This window comes from Nuphar pumila, chromosome 3 (assembly GCF_984573655.1).
Source record: "Nuphar pumila chromosome 3, dmNupPumi1.hap1.1, whole genome shotgun sequence".
NCBI classification, from domain to species: Eukaryota; Viridiplantae; Streptophyta; class Magnoliopsida; order Nymphaeales; family Nymphaeaceae; genus Nuphar; species Nuphar pumila.
The window spans coordinates 124,902,510-124,924,622 of NC_143251.1; the positions used below are offsets into that span (position 1 = coordinate 124,902,510).

At 40.1% G+C, this 22,113-nt stretch overlaps 1 protein-coding gene across 1 annotated transcript; it reads right to left on the reverse strand.

Annotated features, from left to right (window-relative positions):
- Positions 1-879: 879 nt before the first annotated feature.
- Positions 880-11,911, reverse strand: LOC149843628 (pyruvate decarboxylase 1-like). Its single transcript, XM_089999972.1, has 7 exons — positions 11,284-11,911; positions 11,000-11,163; positions 8,929-9,490; positions 4,756-4,844; positions 4,549-4,666; positions 3,655-3,843; positions 880-1,277 (listed from the first exon to the last, which is right to left on the reverse strand). Exons 1-7 carry the CDS (start codon positions 11,848-11,850, stop codon positions 1,110-1,112), a joined length of 1,857 nt encoding a protein of 618 aa, XP_089856098.1. The 5' UTR covers positions 11,851-11,911; the 3' UTR covers positions 880-1,109.
- Between the last annotated feature and the right edge of the window lie 10,202 nt (positions 11,912-22,113).

Consider the following 22,113-nt stretch of genomic DNA (forward strand, 5'->3'; position numbering starts at 1 on the left):
GGTAAATTGCTCCGGCTGCCTGTGGCTGGATCTAGTGCCAATTCTTGCAGTTCATGGCCTGCTTCGGCCATTTCTTGCAAAAAACAGAAGATTAAGATCGTTTCCAGCACTCAGAATATGGACCACTCTGGGTATGGCCCTTCTTATTGTAGTAGAATAATCAAATGAAAAAAGGAAAAGCCATCAATGTGTTGCTGCCATGTCTCCATTGAAAATCAATACTTAGTAGAAATGATAAAAGTTGATTGCAGACCTTAGAATGTCAGAATTTGCCAATTTGGTCAAATTTCATGGAGATAAAAAAACCTACACGGGTGCTGTGTTGTCATGCTGGCATGCCTGTCTACACTGTAAATCCAGTTTTTTACCACTAAGTGGAAATATCAATCCATAAGGATCAAAATAACTTATGCACCTACCCAGCTTGATCAAGTTCATGAATTTTATGCTCCCCAATTGCAAGTTCATCCAGATTTACATGTAACCATAGGGACCAAATATCATGAATATATATAGCAATATCATATCAGCCATTTAAAACGTCCAGAAAACTGGAAGGCAGAACCACATATTTGTTGCTGAACTAGACTCTGCACAAAAACACATCAATGCTGATTATTTTTTCCCAGGAATAATAAATATTCTCTAAAAAATATTGAATATTCTTCGTAAAGAGGATCCTCCCAACTACACGTGGATGGCTTGTCAAGAAAAGCAGTTTGCTCTTCAACCAATTGCCATCTCTTTGTGGCATTAGGTCCCCATTTATTTTATTGCATCATCATACAAAAACAATTCTTTGAATGAATCATCATAGACAAATAGCGGTCACATTTTTCAAATAGCTCACACTTCCTACTTACGTAGTTTCTGCGCAAATAAAAGCAATAGAGATGATTCTTAATAAAATGGAATCTTCAACCCTACACTTGTATGGCTAATAAAATAACAGTTTTCACTTAAAACCAATCGCCATCCCCCATTATTATATTAGGTCCTCGTTACTTTAGTGAATCATCATACAAAACCAGCGGTCACGTATCATTCACAATTGCAAACCCATTGCCAGATCAAATAAACATATCTGAAAATTTCTCTATGGTGCAAAATTACTGCGGATTATGGGGTCGACCGTTAGCAGATGAGACACGAGAGCCCCATTCTAACAATTCTTTGCTGGTGTCATCTTTGTGAACAATCACTTCAATAAAGCATAAGGTGTCCTTTGCTTCTACTGCTTTGGCAATTGCATCAGTCAGTTCTTCCTCTGTGCGAACCTGTAGCAGCAATTCAACCGAAGACTGCGAGTTAGAACACATATATGCTCAATTGACCTTCTCAAAAGGAACATGCTACAAAAGACGCTGGCGCCAACAAAAATTTCCCTTTCAGAACTTTAGGAAAAGATAAATTCATAAATATATAAATAAAGGGACATTGGTTGTGCATGACAGGAAGTATTCAGAGACTGAATGCTGTAGATGGAAGATAAAAGTCACTATCCCAGATACAAGTAATATCAGCTCAATTTTAGATAACTAAAAGCAAGTGCTAAAATGTGGTCACCATAATTAGGTCCTGAAATGAAAAAAGTCAGTATAATCTGGCCCTCTCCCTAGAAAAAGTCAAGCAGCCTTGCGTCAAGGCTTCAGATATCCAATTCCCTAGAAGAGCCTAATTTGTGCTGCAATGAGCATTATTAATGGTCAGTAGTATAAAAATTGGATTTTAGTTGCATATCTATGTCACATGGGTGCGGGTGCGGGGGTGCGGCACTTTCAAAAACCTTGGGTGTGGGGGTGTGGCAGGGGCAAAAAAAAAAAAATATATATATATATATATATATATATATATATATATATATATATATATATATATATATATATATATAGAAGGGGGGTCCAGGGGTTCCCCCGGCACGCATCCCACTGCACGGTCAGCGGGCAGGGGTCCGGGGGGGCCGCCCCTGGCGGGGGGTTATAGGGAGGCAGTGCCGTCTACTAGAATTTTTTTTAAAATTCCGCAGCCCATTTCATAGGGCAAATTTTAAAAAAAAAAAAAAATCCAAAAAATGGACCGAAAAGACCCTGGGTGCGGTCAACGCACCTAGGGTCGGGTTGACCGCACCCGCATCGAGTCGCATCGACGCGGGTGTGGCACCCTGCTAGCCGAATCCCTGTGACATAGTTGCATATCCTTCAAACTCCTAGCCGCAGATAGAAATGGATGCCCTTTCTCTGAAGATCATAATCATCCATAATATTCAACTTGTTCATTGCATTTCTAAGCAAATCATAGTTTGAGATTTAAAGTTTGATCTACTTGAAAAAATTATTTGGGACTTTCTAATTGAAGTGTAGGACAAATATAGATACAAACAGTATCAGAGGAACTTTGTAGAATACCATTCTTCATTGTTCCATGTTTTGATCTAACAAGGTTCATGTACTACATATGCAGTTTTACTGCTTTCAGAATAGAAAGATCTTGATAAGACACTTGGCAGCTTCCATTAAATCAATGTCTTCATGCCAGCCAGATAAACCTGAAAATGCTACAACAGATTGTTTCTTCTAAATCACAAAAACAACAGCTAAGTCTAGCGTTGACGTAAAAACTAATCCATGTTACACTGGACTCAAAAAAAAACTGACATTTGGTGCATATGAAAATATTTTTCATTGTTTAGGATACATGGCATCCACATGTTTACAATGCCAAATGAAGTGTATAAAAGAAGCTAGTAAGGATGTAGAAGAATCAAGGTTCAAGAAAGGGCAAACTGCCACAAATCATCCACATCTCCAAGGGCTCTATTTGATTATTTCCATCCATATCTCAAACTCCATCCAGTTGCATTTCTTTGGTTTGAATGTCATTTGAAGAAGATGGTATCATTAGCATAAGAGAGGACATTTCTATCTATCTATTTCTATTTTCTATACTTGGAAAGTTAAGAAATTGTCATATAATAATTGAAGAGTTGCAACAAAAAATGGGGAGTTATTTGTAATAAAACGGCTCACTACAAATATCCTCTTTCAAAGCTCGACCTGATCATTCCGCTGACAACAATCCAATTAGTTCCATTGGGTAAAAAAATTGTGGATTCTATCTTTAGAAACCAACACTTTGGACATCATTTAACATATAGTTACCTGTACAGCAACCTACTTTTTTCAATAAGAACCTATTAATTACTAAACAGTAAACAGTGAATTAAGAAGCCCCTTGTTGTCAAGGTTAATATATTCTGAAAGACCCAAAATTTGGACAAATGCAAAAACTGAATCTGGAAGTTGGACAAATTTAGTTGAAGTTAACATTATCTGAATGCAAAATTTGAGATTTTAATTGGCAACTTTTTGACCACACCAATTCCCTGATGGAACCTAAAAGATTCAAAAGCGCTCAACATTGACTGAATCCGAAAATTGGACCTAGTTCATTGTCAATGTTGCCAAGTTCAAGAACTGGACAAATTCAGTAGACGCTTGCTCACCCACACCCAGCCATCTCCCATGCTGATGCCCATGTCACACTATGTCAACAAAAGTGTTGTACCATTTCTAAAGCATCCAGGATACATAGGCAGTGAATGATTTAATTCTTCATGCAGACATTCAGAAGGGAAGGAAGGTTTGATTTGCTCACCTTGAAGGTCCTACATTTGCCTTCACCATTGTGGATGGCATCAACAAAACCAGTGTAGTTCCAGTTCTTTATGACATTGTATGGCCCATCATGAATTTCCACTTCAATTGTGTATCCTCCATTGTTGATGAGGAAGATAATGCTGCTTTGCTTACATCTAATCATGGTTGAAATATCCTGAGCTGTAACCTAAGATGGCAACCATTACACAGGAAAAAACAAGAATAACAACAGCCACAGCCATCAAATAGTGTTTATAATAATCATGAAAAATATCAATATGATAACTAACTTTTCAAGTATGATTCAGATTTAACATATAGTCAAGTCAAACATGAGAGACCCAGCATCACTTTTTTGTATTTTGAGCCTTGTGATTTATATTATGTTTTGAAATGAAAAAAAGTTGTATTTGATAATAACTCAAGTATTTGTACTTTTCAACTACATAATGGAAAGAGTTGGCTTTTTATGTATCCTTCAGACAAATTTTGATAACTAATTTCGGGAAGTATGGACTGCAAGGTATCTGAATATACTTCAGTTTTTTCAAAAAACTTTTGGAAAGTAATGATCCATGAGATGCCAAGATGTCCTTAGACAAATTTTGACAACCATCTCCATTTTCATGAAAACATAGACATTAGATTAGTCCAAGGGTATTTTAGGAACAGGAAAAATACGCGTCTGCTCTAAGACATTGGGTAAAACTCAGACAGTTTTCCATCATTTTGTGAGATGCACAACCACTGGAATGACATACTACTCATTATTCAACAATAAGCACAAAATCACACAAAGTAGTAATAATTTCTATATAATGAATGGTGAAATAGGAGTTGTGTGATAAGTTGATTTCTTGAATAGGCACGTTTTGGTGGTGCAGCAACTAACCTGAAAGCTTCCATCACCAATGCAAGCAATTACACGCTTATCCTTGGCAGCCTGTGCATAACCAAGAGTGGCACCAACTGACCACCCAATTGAACCATACTGCATCTGGAATTCATAACTGCATTCAAGGACATTCTACCAACTTATGCATCATGTAGACAATACCCACAATTGCTTGGATTTAAGCAAATAAACTATGATGCTTACCCACAGTTCTCTGGAAGTTTTAGCTTCTGACAATTGAACCATGAGTCTCCTGTCTCAGCAATAACAGCTGTGTCTCCTGATAGCATCTCCTGCAAAAGTAGCACATGCATTATCTAGTAAGGACAGTATAACTCAAAATACAGCAGGGTTTTCCATAAAAACATGTCCTGTCCTCTAATATGAAGAAAACACAATGAATTTCTCAAATTTGCAAGACAGTTTTCAATAAAAACATGCCCTGTCCTATAATATGAAGAAAACACAATGTATTTCTCAATATTTGCAAGAGTGGTTGCAATTATTACAGAGCTAATGCACTTGACTTCTATGTACCGGATAGTCTAGCGAATTTCCTTCATAAAATGTCCCCTTCCAATTAGTATTGAAATGATTTGAAAACATCTAATCACCAGTAGATAAATGAACCGTGGAAGAAGCTTACGAATGCCTTACCATAATTGGTATCAGTTTGAAAATCATTTGGGTCATTCTAAACGAAGATTTTGAAAGGATATAGCAACATACTTATTCATGGAGAAAATACTTTGGCACTTTCTGATATTCTAGAAAGTCCAAATCTATGCCGCATGGACTCAGGTGTTGCATAGTAAACTTATTACATGACACCTGACACACCACAACAATTCATGGGTTCTGACAAACCTATGGCGGACATGGTCAACACCATGCCCCTGACTTCATCTATTTCTTTTTGTGATCATATATTTACATGTTTATATATTTATAGCCCTGTAGTGTCCTAGTTTTACAACTCTCATGTCATACCAATGTGTCACAGCTGTGTCCTGTACAAGTAACCATGTTCATGCATCTATGTCGCACAGGTCCAAATGGAGCAGACTGAGTTATACTTTTATGATGCCAAATCTTAAAATTTAGCTCTTGCCAATGAATATATGCCCCCTAATGTGAAGAAAACAGATCGAAAATCAAAGACATCTTCAATTGTGAAGCAAATCATCAACCTTGTGCAATTTAAGGTTTTGCTCTGCGCACAAACCTCAAGTAGACATTTTAAATGTTCTTTATGGAAACATCAAGCTGGGTGCAAGCATGATTAGAATGACCTTACACCAAATAGATGAAATCCAGGGAAGCGCTTATAAGTCCCACGTATACGGCGCTAGTTGGGCCACGTTGAGGTGAATCCACATCTGACCCATCCAGTACACAGTGGGATCAAGTTTGGGTTTGGCCAATGTGGCTTCAACCATATACAAACCTGATGGCCAATGGTTAAACCTGAACCTCACTATACATTTCATTCTAGTGTTGTATACTTATGATTTTAGCTACATGACTTCCCTGGATTCAACTTCCACAAGCCTATCTGAAAAAAAAATATATAAAAAGGAAAAAAATTCCACCAGTGTCACATGCATTACTAGGTAAGCTGGTTGCATCAATTTAGATATGTGACATATGGAGGTATAATCAGATCATGGAGCCAGTAGTTTTTCAGCTAACTGAACTGGGGTAGTGCCAGGTTTGCACAGCCCGTGCAGGCAGGCTTCAATAGTGAACCAGGAAGGGTCAGGTGTGGATGGATACAATTTCCAGTTGGACCTGGCCCAGCCCAACTCCATCTCAGCCAGGTCCCCCACATATATGACCCATGCCCTGGACCTTAGCTGGATAAGAACCAGGCACATCCCAAGCACAATAATAATCAGGCCAGGTTGATGGCCAATCAGGCCTTCCACATGGCTTATTGATGTGCATACCTATATTTCAGATCCAATCCAGATCTGATCTGGTTGTGAAACTTAATAAGCCTGAACTATTATCTGTTAAATTTATTTTTTTTAGCATACATGAAAATAAGGATCCAGGTCTAATCAGAACTTGACCTGGTGAAAGACCTACCCACATATGCAAAAGGATACTTTAGGACAAGTATAGACCATCTGATGATATAAACAAAAATAGGCCAGATGGTCACACACACACACACACATGTTCTATTGCAAGTAGAGCAAGCATCTATCCTCATAGAACTTCCCATGTAGTAAGGGACTTCAGATAAGCTTTCACCTTCCCTAGTTTAATTATTGACTAGAACATCTAAATTACCATTCCAAATGAAGAACAGAGGGCAGAATAAAACTTAGCATTTTTTAAACAAAAGCATAAATAATATACGTCAAATATCAATACACATTTTCAGTTTTAGAAAAGGTAGGGTGAGCATTCCTGAAATAAATAATGAAATATTCCAAATATATGTACACATCTCTATGCAGCGGCATTCAATATGATAATTGATCCCACCACGCAGGGGCAGAACCAAGGGGGGTGGGCAGGGGCCCTGCCATGCCACCCCCACCAACAATATTTTTTTTGTAGGGAAATTTTCAAAAACACACCTAAAGTTTGGGCATTAATAAAAAACACACCTAAGTTTTGGGAAATTTTAAAAAGGCACCTACATTTTTGCACTGTTTATAAAAAACAAACTTCCATCCACTTAACCAAGGATATCACTAATCCAAGATGAGGTAAGAGAATTAATTTATTAATTAACCCTACAAAGACTCCTTCCCTCTCTTTTAGGTGCATTTTTAAAATATGATGTTGAGGGTAAAATGGTAATTCCAAATCACATTTAACAACACACTTGACGGTAGTAAACTCCTGGGCCTTTTTAATTAACCAAGATATTTGTTAGGTGCACATCTAATGTTTTCCAAAATTTAGATGCCTTTTTTATTAATGCCTGAACTTTAGCTGCCTTTCCCTTTTTTAATCAAAGCTTATATATATAGGCCTGGATCCATATAAGTTATGGGTGCAGCCCTCCCCTCCACCCCTCTCCACCACACCCCCCCCCCCCCACACACACACACATTAAAAACAAAAACAGAAAGATGATTACTTATATACGGTCTTGAGCAAGGGGTAGTCCCATCTCATTTAACTTTTCTGACAATTCCAATTTAAAACTTTGATTTTTGCTGCTTGCTGTTCTAATTTCTTAAACCCAAAATCAGTATTTCTGAATTACTTGAATTAAGTTCAGTGATTCTTATATACATGATCTTGCAAATAGACAGTTCTGGTAATTTCTGTTTAATGATTCTAAAAATAGAATGTTCTGTTTAGTGGTTCAGATTGATGGTATTTACAGCCTAATGATTCCAAAACTAGAATAGATCCAGTTGCATATTATGGACATATTTTAATGCCTCATTTCATGACTTTGATTAATTAGTAACAGTAATTTACTATAAATGTTGATTATGGTTCAGTGACATAAAAATTATGTAGAGCCATAGTTCATAAACATTTCAAGAATTTTCATTTGAAATCTAAACACTTAACACTCTTAGAATTGTTGAAAGTTTCAATTGGTGCATGAACAAAACGATTAACATTATATATATATATATATATATATATATATATATATATATATATATATATATATATATATATATATATATATATATATATATATATATATATATATATATATATATATATATATATATATATATAGTTCCGCCCCTGCCGCCATGGTGCAAAGTGTTCAGGAGGATATTATATCCAGAACTCGATACCCAACTTTTTCTATTGCATGATAGGGTAAGATTCCGAGTACTGCAGTTAAGCATTACAATTTCAAGTCAGTATTTGGTAAATACAATAAAAAAAGAAGAGATGAAAGGAGAATTTTCCAAAAATCAGCAAACTAAATGATACATACTAAAGTATACCTCATTGTAGCATAGCAAACTAAATGGTACATAAAATGAGTTAGGGTACTATGTCTTGGCCAACCTACGCATATGCATGGTGACTTAAATAATCCAAATCATGATAGAATCAGGGGAACAACAAGTTTTCAATGTCTTCACATTTCAACAGTCAATTCCAGCACGTGTCTCTGATTTCAATAAAATGAATGAGAAGAGAAGAGAAAGAAAAAGAGAAACATAAAAAATTAATGGGTTTTATCCTTTGTGCCTTCATGCACGATTAGTACTATGACATACTACAATGTTGCCACAAGATGGAATCAATTATGAGAATTTGGGTTGCAATGGTTCTTAAACCTCAGCATTATAGGAAAGTTACTCACTACTCTGTTATCACAACGAAACAAAGTCAACATCGCCATAATAAAAAAGCAATTCAGGACTAATCACAAACCTGTATATGCTTGAAGAGAATGTTGACACGCAGCGGCTCGTTCTCGGCTCGTTTGAGCGGTATGCCGGAGGGGACGTAAATCCGGCGGTGGTTCTCGACGGCGGTCGTGTTCTTCTTGAGCCGCTTCGCCAGTTCTGTCAGGAAATCGGCCATGAACACCCACCCCAAGGAGAGGCCGTTGCCGATGGTCACGCGCTTGGGCTGGACGATGAGGGCCTTCTCCTTCTTGATGAGCAGGGAGTAGCCGACGGAGCTGTAGTCGTTGAAGATGGGGCCGGCGAAGACGTAGGCGTCGGCTGACTCGACGATCTCGTTGCAGAAGTGGGTGCTGACGGCTCCCCAGTAGGTGCCGATGAAGTGGGGGTGGTGCTCCGGCACCAGGCCCTTGCCGGACGGCATCACGGCGATGGCGTAGCCGCTCGCGTCCGCCAGCTCGATGAAGGCCTTCTGGGCCTTGGCCACCCTCAGATTGGGCCCGGCCACCAGCACCGGCTTCACCGCCTTGTTCAGGAACTCTGCCGCTGCCTCCACCGCCGCCTCCAGCCCCAGCTGGTTGCTCTGCCTGTTCCCATCTAAATCAGCAATGCCCAACCAACAGCAACAGAGAGCAGGAGAAGGAGGGGGGAAGAGAGGATCTAATCATATTCAATATCACGAAAAATCGGTGATATTGAATGAACAAAACGGCTTCCCGTTATATTGGTCCCCACAGTAGACGACGGGTACCGGTTTTCGGTGATACACTATATGACCGGACCCTCCCCATGAAACTGGTCAGAGGTATCGCCCAGACCGACCCGAGCTGGAATGAATCTGACCCGTGTTTTCAGACTCGTGTCCCGTTTGATTCGGGATAGAATGTGGAGAGCTCCAGGTCAAACGGGATCGTCGGGACACATTCGTTTCCCTACATTTACTGCTCAAAAATTTCTGTCTTGAACCGACACATAAGACACATTTTTACCCGGCCGAGGAGGCCGACTGACTAAGGCAATTGTGGTTTGGGACGATCATGGTTCAAGACCCAAAGTGTCCTTGGCCATAACGTTGAAGCTGGGTGCCCTCAAGGGCTCCGCCACCACAAGTTTGAAACCCACTGGTGGCGTCCCTTGCTGCAAGGTCGAAGCTGGGTGTACTTTTCGATGGGAAGGGAGGCTGTTTTACCAACCGGAGCCCAGCCAAGGTGCCGGCGGAAGATGGGGATTTTTTCCTTGGATTATCCTATAAAAAAAGGTTGAAGCTGGGTAAAATCCAATGTTGTCAGTATCCGTATCCACCCTGAATCGTTTAGCCGATTCAGGTGAATTGGCCTATACCGACCTCAAGTGAATAGTTATGAATTGGCTAAAAACTAATTAAAAAATATTTCATGTCAACACAAGTTAAAATCATTAAAATAATATAAAATTTTAATTATAAGTATTTTTTATATTTATTAAAAAATAACCAATTCAGGTTTACTATCATATGGATTTTCTGCTGATACGATACGTATCGGTCTATACTACAATGAGCCGGTTGATCTCCAAAATTTTATCAATTCAAGAGGCTGCTAATGTGCATTGGATTATTAAATAGAATTGGCAATGAGAGGGAATCAATCACATGGCACGCATTAAGCAGCTGATTTGCCCTCCATCAGGCCTTGGGCCCCACAACTGACAGGGCCTGTCTTCAAAGATGGAGGGTGATTAGGTGCTTAATGCTGCCCAAATATATATTTGTGCAATCATATGGCACCTGATCTTTTCAGGGGCAAATCAGATGCAATGTATAAGAACGCCTCGACGGTCACGTATTTGGTGTGCAATGTGATTGCTTCCACCTGATCCGCACCCATTTTTATGGGCCTAGCAAAGAAAAAAAAAAAAAAGATCCGAGTCCGCTGAGTTAAGGTAGAGAACCGGTTCCCTGGGAGACGAGCCGAGTCGATTACATTGTGGCGTTGTCGTAGATATTTTTTACAGGTCACCGACGTGACATGTCTGAATCAGAACCAGAGGCCATCACCAACACCGATGGTTTCCAAGAAATCTGGCATATTAAGAAGAAGAAGAAGCAAAAGACGTACATGGGTGCAAGGAAGAAGGGAACGGGCTCCCTGCGGAAGTTGGGGTGTGGTATGCCGGAGAGGTTGCAGCTGATGCTTATGTAGACGGGCTTGCTCTCCTTGAGCGCCGTTGAGATCGCCGTGTCGATCTGTTCGTGGGCGTCGTCCAGATTGTTCACCACCGCCTGCAAAAAAGATCCAACCCGTCAATTAATTCCCAAATTTCCAACAAAAATGAGGAAGAAATGAAGGAAAAAGAAGAAGGGGGGAAATTAATTAATCTATTAAAAAGATTCGAGATTCGCCTGCAAACAGGTGACGGTCTGGAAGCAGCGCAGCTCCTGACTGAAGTCAGGCAGGCCGATGGTGTGATGAAGTATCCGACTGGTGCCGTAGTCGTTGGAATTGGGGCCGCCCACGATGCAGATCACGGGCAGGTTCTCGCTGTACGCACCGGCGATGGCGTTGATGACGCTGAGCCCTCCGACGGTAAAGGTCACGACGCAGGCGCCGACGCCATTGGCGCGGGCATACCCGTCCGCAGCGTAGCCGGCGTTCAGCTCATTGCAGCAGCCGATGAGGTTCAGCTCCGGCTCGGCGATGAGGTGGTCCAGCAGAGTCAGGTTGAAGTCTCCGGGCACCGAAAAGACGTCCCTCACCCCAACCTGCACCAGCCTCCGCGCCAGGTGCCGCCCCAGCGTCCCGCTCGCCATGTTCGGCCCCGCCGGTACCGCTGCTGATGCCGGTGCCAATCCGGCCGCCGGTACGCCTTTCTCGGGAGCTTCCTTGATCACCTGCTCCGCTTCCATCTCTCTCTCTGCCTTTCTTCCTCCCCACGCACCACTTCGTTTCGGGATTGGAATGGTGCGCATCCGATGGACTTATTTATTCATTTATTTACCGTAGGAGGCCAAGAACAATGGGTTGGGGTTTTTTCTAAAACCGTGGGCGACCGGATTAGTCAGGTGTGACCATTGTTGGTCCCAGTCGTGGCTCGTGCTGTGGAGTTTTTATTTTGTAAGGCAAGCTTGGGTTAGCCAGACAGACCCCTACCAGATATCTCTCAAGCCCCACGTGGCAGAGGGATTCGAACCTGGGCCTTCAGCTTGGGGGGTGAGATACCACCTCAATAGTGACTCGTGCTGTAGAGCTGGTAAACAACAACTAGAACAAACTCAGCAAAGGGTGTTAGGGAACGACTCTTCGTCCTACCGGTGTATCCAAAAAGAAAAAAAATAGCTTCACAAAAACAAAATTTTAACGTAGTTCTGCAAAAATTGCTTACGTTCATAATCGCACTAAGCATTCTTCTTGATTGATTGAGATGTATGGATGACCATCAATTGGAGGACTGGAGTTTTTTAAAAAAAAAAAAGAGATATTTCCAACAAGAGTTGCTTGGAAGATTACCCATTATGAGTTAATTGTTCAAAACTAAGCAAATTGAAAATAGACCAAGCTGTCTCTCTGGCTTCTTATGAGAGGTAATTTATTAGTTTATTATTTTTTATTATCTGTTTCCAGGCTAAGTAAGTTGGACGGCGTGAATGGAAAGCCAAAAAAACCCTTTAATACACGGCACATCCACGTTCTATCCTGGTTTAACAAAGTATTTAATGACCCCATTGTCTATATAGACTATATATATGTATATATAACACACCAATTTTCTTTCTTTATTTGTTTTGTCGTCCCTGGTCTTAAACAGCGGGACTACCAGTTTCCGCTTATATTATTGGAGATGCCAATTTGTAGTCTCAGTTTACATTTTTATTCTTTGAAATTATTTATTCTCCCTCTCTCACTCACCCACTTTTTATCACAATAGGCATATTCTATCTACGCCTTCCTGAGATTCTCCACTTTTTTTTTTTTTTTTGAGGCAGAACTATTGCCGAAACTTTTTTTTTGATAAGCAGTTAGGCAGACCCCACCACTTATATACAACCATACCAATGGGATTTGAACTTGCAACGTCCCAACCCTTTTGAGCCCTGAATCAGGCCAGTTGAGCCTCGCGAGATGTCCACTTCTAATCTAGGCTTTGAGAAGAAAGTGGAATGTCCTTTAGACTTTTTTCTCCATATAAAGTGGAGAAAACTTAAAAACTTTTTGAAACTTTGCTTAAACCATAAAAATTGCATGGGACCCACACATTTTGGAAGAACTTCAAAAAAAAATCATGGAATCGATTGAGGCTTTTTTTTTCTCTCAATAATAGGACTGTTTTCTTCTGTCGTATCTTCCTTTTTTAATTCGGTAGTGAATTTGAAAGCAATATCCAAGTTATTGATGGGACATTTTGATGTTGGTTAGTAGAAAAATGGGACTAGTACTTGTTTATTTATCAGAAACAGTCAAACAGTTTCTTTTGTTTGATTCTTTAATATGGGTATGAATGGGAAGGAACCATCATGCTCACATGGTCCAGATTTGTACATACCATCTGAGTAAACAACATCTAACCCCATTGCTCTTGTGCTACTGTTGCATCTTGGTTGATGGGTGCCTTTGAGCGGGAGAATAACGTTTATCAAAATGTAAAAATATATATATATATATTATTCAATAAAAGGATTGGAGGTCGGCAGCATGTACCCTACGGGCTTCCCCTCGCCCCATGCCTCCTGTCCCACCGATCATTTCCCCAACTCCCTTCCATTGCCTATGCTGCTCCCGCCGGTCATCTTCCAGCCACCAGCGTACGGAGGAATGGACGGTCGGTGGGGTGTAGAGAGAAAAAAAAAAGGTGAGGGTGTCAAGAGAGAGGAAATTGGAGTGTTGAGAGAGAGAGAGAGAGAGGGAGAGAGAAATAATCCGGACAGTTTGCCTACTATATAGAAATGGTTCAGGATGTGCTGTAGATAGTGAACCAACTAAGCGCTGGACGGTCTCCTTCCTCAATCTCTCTCTATATGTATATAGGGTTAATGTTTGCAAACTGCATGGTTAAGTAGAAATTGGTTCTTGAATCATGTTATTCAAACCTTAATGGAAGATTTTACAGGAGTTGAAAAACCAAAAGTTATAATGTACCAAATTTTTAACCTTCATAAAATCATAATTTTATATTGAAAAACTATGATCCAAGAATCGATCATTACTAAATATATATATATGGCACCAAATACTCACACACACACTCTTTATATATATATAGAGAGAAGAAAAGGTGCCTGACCCTTTTTTGTGCCTACTGAGCTTGGATAGGGGTTTTCAGGTTGTTTTTTTAAAACCTGACCCTAAAGATATGTTCTGCATGATAGATTTATTAAAAAATCACACTTGAATCATGTTTTTTTGAGAAAAAATACTTTTTTAAGTATTGAATATTTTTTAAAATTATAGACTGTTGATTTTTTAATCTTATAAAAACCTAACTTAGTGTTGGAATTGGACGATCTAAAAGTCTATTCTTACAAAATCAAGCATGTAGATCACACCTGTATGGTCAGATTTTAGAAAAAATAAAAACATTATTTTCAAAGCTTGGTAGACACAAAAAAGCATCACGCACCTCTCTCTCTCTCTCTCTCTCTCTCTCTCTCTCTCTCTCTATATATATATATATATATATATATATATATATATATATATATATATATATAAGAGTCTCCATTACACACGTTCATATGATATCAATGAGTGTAAACTCATAGTGCAAATTGTTTTGACTCAATTTGATATCATAGATGTGATCTCCATGTTTCATTTAGTCAAGATTGGCCCTTGGATCGCCGGATTCTGATATACAAACAAGTTTTTCTGGCAAAAAATCAACAGCTACAATTGTTTCGGCTCAAGTGTTTTGCACCGAATGCTAAATCATCACCTTATCCCAAACCTTTCAGTTGGGTGTAAGGCCAATGTTGGGGCCAGTGCGGGAGAAAGATGCAAATGGATCAGATCCAGAACATCTAAATACAAGGAGAGTCAGATCTGGAACAGTAAAAAATTGCAAAACTTCAGCATCCCTAGCTCTAAATCCTCTCAAGATTCTGCAGAGGACAGGTTGTTAGAGGTGTGAAAGTGAGCGATTTCAGACTTCAGAAGCACAATTTGATAAAAAAATGGTGGCAGCAGTTTCAGAGGTAGTGAGTTCGTTATGCTCAGTCCCACTGTTTAAATGATGTGTTTGGGTTTTGGGAACCCAGGACTTTCCTCCAACTTTTATGGTTCCCCTTTCCAGTCAAGGAAGTTGCAGTTACATTGTATATAACCAATCATTGTTATATTCAATCCCCACCGCACGTCTCATTTTGGGATATGTGAAAATGGTGTTCACACAAACCTCCATCAAGAGAGATGTGCGGTGGTGATGGAATATAACACAATATGACCATAACTGCACTGCAACAGAACAAATAGATAACAGATCTGGATACTCGGCCGAGTACCTTTGCAAAGTATTGGGTTGAATGAGTGGTGCCATGCATTCCCAGAATCCTCTCCTTCCAAATGAATGGATGTGTGGCATCCACTGTACCCAGTACCTTGCAAAGTATTCAATCGGATCACTGCATATTTGCTTTAGTCACAGGTGGTGATGAACAATCACAGCCGAGAGGCTGAGAAAGTAGAAGCTGCAAGAAGATGTGATTGTTAGTCACAAGGTCAATCTTGGAACTAACTTTCACAAGATGCAAGGAAAAAAAGAAAACATAGCTGGTAATCACAATCACATGTACTTTTCTCCTGTTTCATGAACCTTGAGAAAGTGCTGTGATTTACAATCACAGCATCTTGAGAAAATTCAAGGATCACATGGCATTGCAAACATCCCCTGAATCTCCTCTTAACAAACATCAGGTCCCGTAATATATCAAATCAGCTTCCTTAAGAAGGTTCTTCATCCAGTGGAAGCTCTGGGCAAAGTCCTTGGAAAGGGAGCTCAAACCCCAGTGTCTCTCTCTCTCTCAAAAGAAGTAAGAGATAAGAGACTTACTCAAAGACTTTATAATCTTGAATTGTTCAGCCTTAACAGATGCAGCTACAGGCGAGCTATCACCAGTGGCTGTGGCATGTTCACTAGAAGTTTAAGCTTCTGACTCAGATGCCTGCAAATCAGCCTTGCAGAGAGCAAGCATCCCCCTTTTTCTATGCACAATGAGAGGGGAAATCACGTCGATGTTGCTGAACCCTAGAAGTGAAAGAGTTTTAGGCCTTCCAAGTTAAAAGTAAATTATGCAGCACATCACCACCGAGGTGGTATCCCATGTGGTAAGCGGGGTCCTGTGTCAAGCTGAAGGCCCAGGATCTAATCTCTCTGCCACATGGGGAGGGGTCCCCCAACCCCAGCTTGCCTTTCAAAAAAAAATTATGCAGCACATCAATTCAAGCACATTGTAGGCACTATTTGCTCTTTAGAGCCGATCCTAGGCGTAATAATTCTTGGGATCAGTGCAAAATTGAGATATGTGATGGCCTTGTCATAGTTGAATAACCTCCAATTCTTGCTGATTTCACCCTCCAATTCTCGATAACCATTTGAAGTTTCTGCATTGAAATTTCTACTTAGAGTTGGCATGTGACGCGACTGTAAACAATGAATAGACAGCCTTTCATGAAGAAAGAAATCTTATATATTTTCCTTCTCATGTGAGCAACAAAAAGAGAGCTAAAATGACGACTCATACACATTACCATTGACAATTTTCATTCTCACCCAACACTAAATTAACCTTATCGTCACCATACAAAGCGATTGTAACTTAGTAAGCGCAATCAAGTTTCTTAGTGGTTTCTCTGATGAAAATAACTAATTGCACGTTTGCAGGTCCTCCCATTAAGTATAAAAAAAAAAACAAGAAGAAAGGAAGAAAAAACAGAGAAGAATCTAACAATGATCAGTATCCAAGGGGTAGTGGCAATACTTTACGTTTTTCATGCAGAGGAAGAACCTCTCGTAAGCAGAAGTCATCTTTTGAGCAGTGAACATAGACACAGCGTACTCCTTGCAAGTCATCCCTTTCCTGGCGAGCTCTTCCCTCCCATCTTTAATGGCCGACTCCATGCCCTCTATCAAAGACTTCACATTGGGAGAGAAAGTATACCCAAACCCCTCGTTCAACACCACACTCCGAGTGACGCTAGGAAAATTGCTAGCCAAAAGCGGCTTCCCACAATGCATAGCCTCCAGTAGTGTAAGGTCCAGCCCTTGAGGCCTCAAAGTAGGATTCACAAACACGTCCAGCGCGTTATAGAACTCGGCCAACCGGGAAGGCTCAAGGGCGCCTAACACCTTCGCGTTGGGCTCGAGCTCCCTGTAACGCGCTTCCCACGGTCCCGAGCCTGCTATTAGCAAATAAACATCTGGGTATCGTTTCTTGATGAAGGAGAAGGCCTCGAAGAGTATGGGATGGCCCTTGTCCTTCACCAATCTCCCGGCGACGCCCATCACGAGACGAGCGTTTGAGGGTACCCCAAATTCTCGCCTGAACTTCGCCCCTGTTTCAGGGTCGTGATAGAAATTGTCATGGTCGACGCCATTGAGTATAACGTGAACGTTCTTCTTGGGGAGTTGGTATATGCTCACGAGCACCTCGCCGGCGCTGTCGCTTATGCCGATGTGTTGCCGGTAGTTCGAGAAGAACCGTATCTCTTCTAGAAGCTTCGGGAAGATCTCTCGAAGCCGGGAATCGGATTTGGGAGGCCGGGGCTGGCCGGGGTCGCGAAGTAGGTCCTGGAAGAGGTCCGAGTGCAGGGCCTCGTAGGCGATGCCGTGCCAGGTCGCGGCGAGGTTGGGGACGTTCCGGGCGCGCCAGTGGGGGAGCGCGACGCTCTCGGTGTGGACGAAGTCGAAGGGCCGGCTCGCGTTCTCGTTGGCGAAGACCTCCCACGCCATCGACAGGTCGAGCATCCCAGCTTCGTTCGAGGCCAGGTGGAGGTGGAGGTCGCCGTCGACGATGTGGTCCATCCGCTGGCCAGAACCGCCGGAGGAGGGGACGGTGAAGACGTGGACGGTGTGTCCGGCGCGCGCCAGCGCCGAGTAGAGGGTGTGGGCGTGGCGCTCCATGCCGCCGGGTGCGGCTCCGACCGGCCATTTCTTGGAGAAGACGGAGAGGCGGAGGCGCTCCCCCCTCCAGCGTCCGAAGCAGAGCTTGTTCCAGGCGAACCCGGCGAGGCGGAGATCGCCGGTCCAGTTGCGAGGGTTGGTGGCTGAAGAGGTGGTGCAGGGGAGGTGTATAGGTGCAAAAGTGGTGGTGGTTCTGCTGAAGAGGAGAAGGATAGTGAAGATGATCGCGATGGGGAGGACGGTGATGCTGCAGAGGCGGAGGGACGAAGGGGAGGAGGAGGAGGAGAATGGAGAATGGGGCTTTCTGGTAGAGATGGGTTTGAAGCCCATTGTGGCTTCCAGGGCTCCACCTTCCTTTGGGGGACGGGTGGGAAAATGTGAAAAGGAATTAACGAGTATCGTCTGGTGCCGCTTTGTCACACACACCTCCGTGTATTCGTCCTCTTTCCTTTATTTTCCCAAGGTTGAGAATTCCACTTTTGCTTCGTCAAAATCGGGTAGTGTTCCACCACGCACATGCCCCCCCTAGTCAAACTTTGCTTGGATCTGGCCACCCACATGCGTTGTCACCTTTTTATGGTGTTAATTTAAGGGTTTTAGTGTGGGTTAGGTTTGGATGCATCCCGGTTCGGGTTAAGGTTAGGTTTGATTTGTGTCTCATCAAACCCAATTTCTAAAAGTAAGACTCAAACCCCGCCAAATTTAATTTGGGTGCAGCTAGAAGTTGTGGACCCATATGAACTAATGGGTTTGGTATGTATTGAGTCAGGTATAATTTGTTCGGTTCTTTAATAGACCTGTTTTGATTCATGCCAAGTTCGCACGTGGATATGGTAAAAAACAATAGAAGCATATAAGTTAATTGGTTCGGGTACGATCGATTCTAGTAGTCTTAATGGGTTCGGGTTTCAGCTCGGGTCTTGATATGATTGGTATTCTCAACTTAATTATTTGTATAAATTACTAAAATAGACTATTTATTAAGAAGATTATAGTTTGTTAACTATTGTAAATAATACCAAAATCAAAATATAAAATGAATATTTCATGCAAACCAATCATTTCGAGTTGAAATAAAGATACATCAATGATATAAAATGAAATGTTTCATAGGTTTGGGTTTGGTGGGGTCGGTTCCCATATAACTAAGTTTCACACTTTTCTCGTGACTTATGCCATTCATTATTTCTCTTTAAGTCATCTTCGGGTTATCGTGCAACTGTATGCAAATAACACATGAAACCCACTTAGAAGGTACATTTTTCACTACTAGGTTGACTAAGGATCCACCACATCTATGCTCGCTTTGATACTTCTTCACTTGAAAGAGCGTTGCTTCCCGTACCTTTGTGCAATATATCCTCTAGGTATAATCAATCTTAGTTTGTAGGTTCTTTTGCGTGCATATGACAATTACTTTATTGTTGCAACTCTTCTTGAATTTTATTTTATAGTTGTTCATGATCACATGATCTTTTAAAAATTTATGGCAATGATCAACATCATTAAACCCTTTACTGATAGTAACCTCTCGATCGTTTGACTCTGTTGATAATCACCGGAATTGTTCATAATCGTCAAGTCTTTCTTTATGTAGTTTTTCATACAACTGAGATGTTTGCATCAAAGATTGTCAATTGCTCTTCCATGAAAGATAACCCATCCAACGAGAACCTAATAAACCCTAAACATTAGCGTATAAACATAAAATATTTTTAAAGGACAACAAATGCTCATAAAACTCACACAACATACCAACGTTTGGGCTTTTGAAAGGTCATTTGTGCATCATTGTTGGGATGCAGAGCACTAGAACTGGAGTGCCCAAGTTGTTCCACATCCTCTCTAGTGATCCCATGTTGATGCACACCCTCAACTGTTCATGAAAGTTCTTCGTTGTTTGTAGGTTCAATATCTATATTCCTAATCGATTCGGGCAATTGCATGTTCTGTACTTGTACAATATTATTATTATTTATTATTTAAGATAGTTACATGTTTGGTTTATCAACATCATTCACTGTTTGAGACAGTTTAATGCTCGATAACACACTGAACTTGATAGATTGTTCTACGTCCCTTTCAATTGCTTCTTGTTATATTGTGCAAATCACTAAATAAACATCACCACTAAATAACATCCCGTCTAGATAATAGTTGTCAAAAACATCTACTAGCCTGATTTATTACCTATAAACAACAAATATATATAATGGAGGCTGATTAACTCTTTACTCAGTCCTGTTTTTTGAGACAACCTAGCCATTAATTCATTAAAGTTAATGTTTTTATGGACTACTAAAGATCTTCAACTATAATCATCTGCGACATAGTAGTGCCCTTTAGCAAATACTGAAGTCATCTTAACTACCTATACCAATTATATAGAATATACATCGATTGAGAATAGAATACATACAACAACTACTCTACAAAACCAACTACACATATTAACATTGTACAGAGTCAACCCAAACCCCATTACACATACTTAGAAAAATAAAAAATCATATAATAATGGACAAACATCTTCAAAGAAGCAAAAATATTAATTTTTATGTGATAAAGCATCTTTAAAGCAAACATAGATCTTCAAAACAAACATATTATATTCTTTTAAAAAAAAACCCTAAACTATATATGCGAAGGAGATTTTGGAGTTCACAGGTTGGAGACACAAAGAACCTACCTTTCAATCTAACAAGAGAAGTCAATAAGAAGAATGTCGCAACCTTGTCGAAATCACCAAAAAAGTCATCAGAGATAAGAAAAACTAAAAAATTGTGCAAAGGGGATTTTAGAGACCGCAAGTTGGGACCATGACGAATCCTAGATTTTGTTCTTAAAAAGAAGCAAAAATTTTGAGATGCTGGTACCGTGTCGAAAATAACCCTAAGAAAAAATAACTTTGAACCAAAATAATCTTGATCCAGACTTGGTACTAGCATCTCAAACGTAGAAAAAAAGTGTATATTTTAAATTTCAAGACATTCACAGATTTATTATGCTACATTATTTCATTTTTTATGTGAAGTAACTCATATATTTGTGCAGTTTCTTAATTCGAGTTTAAAAGAAATTTTGTAGATTTTTTATGTAAATATACCAATTTTTTATAAGAAGTAACTCAGGTATTTGCTATGTTTAGAGGTTCAAGTTTAAATGAAAGTTTGCTCGCACATATTTTATGCGACATTATTAAATTTTTATATGAGATAACTCAAGTATTTGTGAGGTTTATTGGTTCAAATTAAAAAAAAAATCACAGATTTTTTATGTGACGTTATTACATTTTTTATGCGAAGTAACTTAATTATTTAAGATGTTTGTTGGTTAGAGTTAAAACAAATCATAGTTTTTTTTTTAACGAGGTAACTCAAGTATTTGCAATGTTTGTCGGTTCAAGTTAAAAAAAAATCATAGATTTTTTATACAATGTTATTACATTTTTTATGCGAGGTAACTCAAGTATTTGCGATGTTTGTTAGTTTGAGTTAAAAAAAACATAGATTTTTATGCAAATTTAAGAATTTTTTATGCAAAGTAATTCAAGTATTTGTGATGTTTCTAGTTTAAAAGAAGTTCACTCACACTTATTTTATTCAAATTTGGTAAATTTTTAATGCACAATAACTCAATTATTTGCAAGGTTAGAGTTTCCGATGAAGATTAAGGAAATTCACATATGAAGGAAATTTGCGCCGGTCTCACTTCCTCTCCAAAGTGTATAAACTCATTGGCAAAGCTACGATATTAAACCCTAAAAGGAGTTGCTGATGTTGCAAAAGCTTATTTGATGCCATACCATTGCAGACATCCCCAGCCAAACACTTTTTTTTTAAAAAGCAAGCTGGGGTTAGGCAGACCCCCACGCGTTATTATTCAAGGTACCACTGAGTTTTCGCACCACAGAAACTTGCACTGACAGCTCCTACCAATCTGGTCAGTTTCCAAACACCTACCACTAAAGTTTGACCATGTATCTACCAAATGCATAAACTCTCATCCTAGCTGCCAGTTTCCAAACTGTGGTCTCATTTCATTTCTCTTCAAGATATTTTGTTTACTCCTAACCTCATCACTGACACTGTTCCTCTTAACCCCCCCCCCCCTCTCTCTC

Coding starts and splice junctions, on each gene's coding strand:
- LOC149843628 (XM_089999972.1), bottom strand. CDS start 11,850: ATGCGCACCATTCCAATCCCGAAACGAAGTGGTGCGTGGGGAGGAAGA. Junction 4,667..4,755: donor AAACTTCCAGAGAACTGTGG/GTAAGCATCATA, acceptor CCTTGAATGCAG/TTATGAATTCCAGATGCAGT. Junction 1,278..3,654: donor GCAAATGTAGGACCTTCAAG/GTGAGCAAATCA, acceptor TTGCTGCTACAG/GTTCGCACAGAGGAAGAACT.